General features: G+C 50.0%; 1 protein-coding gene across 1 annotated transcript in view; it reads left to right on the forward strand.

Annotated features, from left to right (window-relative positions):
- Nucleotides 1-2847, forward strand: part of VPS33A (VPS33A core subunit of CORVET and HOPS complexes) — a 21019-nt gene extending 18172 nt beyond the window's left edge. Inside the window, 5 exon segments of the mRNA XM_042962822.1 lie at nucleotides 998-1048; nucleotides 1051-1137; nucleotides 1139-1169; nucleotides 1556-1647; nucleotides 1650-2847. Of these exon segments, the coding sequence (XP_042818756.1) occupies nucleotides 998-1048; nucleotides 1051-1137; nucleotides 1139-1169; nucleotides 1556-1647; nucleotides 1650-1733 (345 nt within the window). The 3' untranslated portion in view covers nucleotides 1734-2847.
- Nucleotides 2848-4710: the final 1863 nt, after the last annotated feature.

The raw sequence follows: 4710 nt of genomic DNA on the forward strand, positions 1-4710 counted from the left end.
CTGTTTTTGGACTTTCATAGGCACTTTATCAGGCTGCTTCCTGCAACAAAAACCTAATAATTAAAAAGCCTCCTCTTCCAGTGGCAAAATTGGATTATCTTTCCCCAGCGGGAGTGTATAGATACTTTTGATTTCTACGTTGTACAGTGTAAACACTATGCTAGTTCCACTCTCTCACTGTTCTTTTTTTTTTTTTTTTAATGTTTGTTTTTGAGTGAGAGAGAGAGAGAGAGAGAGAGCACGTGAGTGAGGGAGGAGCAGAGAGGACAGGGAGACAGAGGATCTGAAGCGGGCTCCTCGGGACTCGAAGTCACGAACTGTAAAGATCATGACCTGAGCTGAGGTCGATTGCTCAACCGACTGAGCTACCGGGTGCCCCTCCCTCACTGTTCTGATCTGGCCCCTCCCCACCCCAACCACCACTTACCACTGTGTCTTGAAGATCCTGTGATCTATTCATCTTTTTTGTAAGGTTTTTTTTTTTTAATGGTTGCAGAGTGGTCTTGCAGATTAAACCTTAATTTACGACTTGCCAGATTTCTCTCGCTAGAAATTCAGGGTGTTCCCAGTCTGTTGCTAGCACCCACGGTGTTAGTTTACCGGTTTGCGCTTTGGTCTGTGCTGGTACAAGCCCCTCTGTAGGGTAAATACCTAAAAAGTGGGACAGCCGAGTTCAAGGGGTGGGCTCGTTGTTACTCAGCTAGAGAGCGCCGGCTTACCCTCCAAGAAGTTTCTTGCCAGACCAGGTAACCTCGTTTCGCGGCCAGTACCTAGAGATGCTTTTGAGTGGCGTTTTCAAGATTTGCGTGGGGAAGCGAACCTCTGGCAGCTAAGAATCGGGCCCAGCCGGGGTAGGACTGGAGCGGGACGTGGCCGGCCTTGATTTGTGTTTCTGCCCTCACAGGCAAATCGCGTATTTTGGGGTTCCCCGTAAAGCCATGTTCAGGGACTCTGTGTCTCTATGTCTGTAGGCTTTTTTCCTTTAATTATTTAACAGAATCCCACGGACATATCCTACGTGTACAGCGGCTAGGCCCCTCTCAGCGTGCGCGGCTGGCCCAGCTGCTGTCCCGGCCGGGCTGGCGAAGTATCGAGGAAGTTCTGCGCATGCTCCCAGGGCCCCACTTCGAAGAGCGGGCAGCCGTTGCCCACGGGGCTGCAAAAGAAACGTAAGTCGGTGGCCAGCATCTGCGACTGGGCACCGCCGGTGTGGTTTTCGTGGATTATGCGGTTGCCCCGTAAGGTACCCGGGAGTCAGAGTCCGGCGCCACCCTCTCGTCGGTTGCTGGTGCTGGTGCAGGGTGTGGGCACCGGAACCCGCCCTCCCCGCAGGAGTGACAGCTCTTAACCTCCGAGTTGAGGATCTCCGTAGTAGTTAGAGAAAACGGTGAGATCCAGATCGAGTTCCCGAGTGTCCGAGGAATTGTCTGCACCAAGACCCAGTTACAGTTACCATTTTTTTCGCTCCCTACACACGATGCCGTTTTTTTAAGAGGTGGGATGAGAAACCACCCATAATAAGTAATGTCTTCATTCTGAAATGTTTCCTTTTTAGGCCAACCGGGAGGAAAGAAAACCCGAGTGACTCTGATATTCTTCCTCGGGGGGCGTAACCTTTGCGTGAAATTGATGCCCTTGCGATTTCTTTCTCCCAGTTGGAAGATGGAGGCACAGAGTATGTCATCGCCACCACCAAACTAATGAACGGGGCCAGCTGGATCGAGAGTCACTAATGGAAAAAACCTTTCTAGGGTGCCCGGAGTCGGCTTGAGCGAACTGCAGAGGAAGCTCGTTTGGAGAGGCCGCCACAAGGAAGGGAGACCTCACTGAAGAAAAACGGGAAAGAACGCAGAATTTACTTCGGGGACAGCTTCTTAAATTACACGGTTTCCTCCTCTCTGCTTCTCTTTTGTGTTTCTAATTTCCGGAAGAAGGAAGACCAGAGGAGAATCAGCCTGGGTAAAGAAAACACCAGTTTGTTAACGTCCTAAGCTCAGGATCCTCCTTAGAGATTCTGGAAGCGTTGCGAAGGACAGTGGGGGATGGATCGTCTTCCGCAGCTGCACACGGGGGGCAGTGCTTAAAATAAGAAGGCAGGGACTGAGGAAGTAGAATCGAGAGCTGGAAAGGCTCACCCTGATTGGATCGTACCGTCTTTCCCGTCATGCCCAGGGCAGTGGCTGAGTGTGGAGGCAAGAGCTCGTCCCGTCTCGGAGTTGAGATTTCTTTCTCCTGCAGGGCCTGGCACGTTGTGGTTGGCGTCACCCCCCTCCGTCATATCTGATCGTGAAGGCAAGTGTTGATTCCTTGTGCTTTCTGCTTTCACTTCCTCCGCTTCGATAAAAGCAGGAGGCCTGGAGGCACTCCTTTCTCCAGATCGAAGCTTATGTATCATCTGTCTGACCAGCTGAATCCTGTGGCTCCCGTACTTCTCAAGGGCTTGTTACGTTGAGGGGCATGAGGATTGGGGAGCAGCTTCCTGGGAATTTTCTTTGACACTTTGCCAAGACACTTGCTTTGCACACGTCTTATAAACTGCAAGACGTTTCCGTGGCAGATGCCTCCACCCGGGGCTTCGGTGTTCTTCCCGGCCATCACGGGCCCCAGCCTCCAGCTGGTCCCACCCGGAGCAGTCGTGACATCCGCATTCGCCGACGCCATCTCCACGGTAGCTGCCCCCGCGTACTTCTGTGCGGCCGCTCCACACTCGGCCTCTGGCAAAACACGGCTCCGCTTCAGTCCCTGGTCCGGTACCTCAGCCTCTTTCTGGTGCAGCTCGTCGACGGTCTCTTGGAGACCAGCTGCTCCTGCGGGAGGCGGGTTAGTTAGCCGTGGGGCGGAGGAGCGGGGGGTGCGGGTGTTGGTGGGAGAGGCTGGAAATCGGCGTGCGTCCCCTGCCTCCCTCCTGCTCCGTCCCAACGCCTGGGAGAGTTAAATCCAAGAAGGGGACCAAAGGCGGTGGCTTCGTGGCCCTTGCAAAAGTCTCGCCTCTGCCGGGGGACCGCGGTCAGCATCCCTTCTGAGGCAGGGTGTTGTGGTTTGTCTGTTGTTCATTAGTAACCGTACGTGTTTTTTCCTCACTTTGTTTCATTAATGAAATTCTGTCAGCACATTGCATGTTAGGAGTGAAAGAGAAATTCTATAATAAATCTCTTCCAGAGTGAGGTGTAGAAGAGGTCATATTTAAGAGATTTCCTTCTCACGCATTCAACTTGGCCTTGACCTTCAGTGTTTGGAAAGTGGTCTTAAAAAAGAAAACTATCCCTGGTTTAGAAGGTCCTTTTTCAAATACTTGTTATCCCAGGGAGACTACTTTATACCTTCCAGCCCCAGCTGTTGTCAGCTTCAGCTGCCTTAGAGAATGAAATCCACCTTGCCTCTCTGTTTTTGGCTCATGGGATTCAATTCAAGTCTGGTCAGGTCTCCTTGGCTGGGGTTTTTGTCCTATGAACAGATACTTCAGTTGTGTCTCCTGTGTCTGCATTCACTCGTGACTCTGTACTTGGCTTGCTCAGAGCATAGTTAGGTCAGCTCCCAAAATGCATTTAGCAGAAGACTTCAAAACACCAATTGCTTCATTTGTATGCAAATAGAAAGTGGGGGATAATTATATATTATCCGCCTTTGTGTAAGTTCACTTAATACTTGAAGCAGCCTTTGTCTCCAAGGAGTATGCCCTTACTGAGAAAGGGTAGGTGAATGGTACATTTATTCCTGGAGAGGGCGGATTGTTTTACATCATGTCTGGACTTTTGTCTAGTTAGGCAGACAGTTCTGCTACACCAGCAACTCCATAAAAAAGAAGTCTGCATAGATAAGTATACGTGAGCACTGTTCTGTGTCTTACTGTACACTTTTGAATTTTAGCCAACAGGGAAGCATTTGTAGTTGAACTGTAGAGCAAGAGAATCCAGGCATGCTGAGAGAGACTGGGGACGGATCTTTTGGTTTCTTGGTGCATATAAAAGTCATGTTTACACCGTACTGTAGTCTCTCCAGTGCGCCGTAGCATTGTGTCTAAAAAGATACATAATTCTCAATTTAAAAATATTACCAAAAAATGCTAGCCTTCATCTGAGCTTTCAGTGGGTTATGACCACAGATCACCATAACAGATATAATAATGGTGGAAAAGTTTGCGATGTCACGAGAACTACCAAAATGCGACACGGAGACACACTTGATCTTAGCCAAAAGGCCGAGAAGCGATGACACGGAGACGTAAAGGAAGCAAATGCTATTGGAAAAATGGCGCTGGCAGACCTGCGCAATGCAAGGCCGCCACAAACCTTCAGGTGTTTAAAAAAAAAGAAAAAAAGCCCACCGTGTCTCCAAAGCACATCGAAATGAGGTGTGTCTGGGCACCTGGGCGGCTCAGTCGGTTAAGCATCTGACTCTTGATCTCGGCTCGGGTCGTGATCTCACAGGCTGTGAGTCTGAGCCGCGCCTGAGGCCCTGCGCTAGCGCTGCAGAGACCGCTTGGGATTCTCGCTCTGTCTCTCTCTCCCGACCCTCCCTGCTCGCTCTTGCGCTCTCAAAAATAAAATTTTTTTGAAGATTGGCATATCGCCACGAGGAAGTATTTATATTCAGCAGAAATTCAAGAAGAAATACTTTTTTTTTTTTTTAACGTTTATTTTATTTTTGGGACAGAGAGAGACAGAGCATGAACAGGGGAGGGGCAGAGAGAGAGGGAGACACAGAATCGGA

The sequence above is a fragment of the Panthera tigris genome, chromosome D3 (assembly GCF_018350195.1).
Source record: "Panthera tigris isolate Pti1 chromosome D3, P.tigris_Pti1_mat1.1, whole genome shotgun sequence".
Taxonomy (NCBI): domain Eukaryota; kingdom Metazoa; phylum Chordata; class Mammalia; order Carnivora; family Felidae; genus Panthera; species Panthera tigris.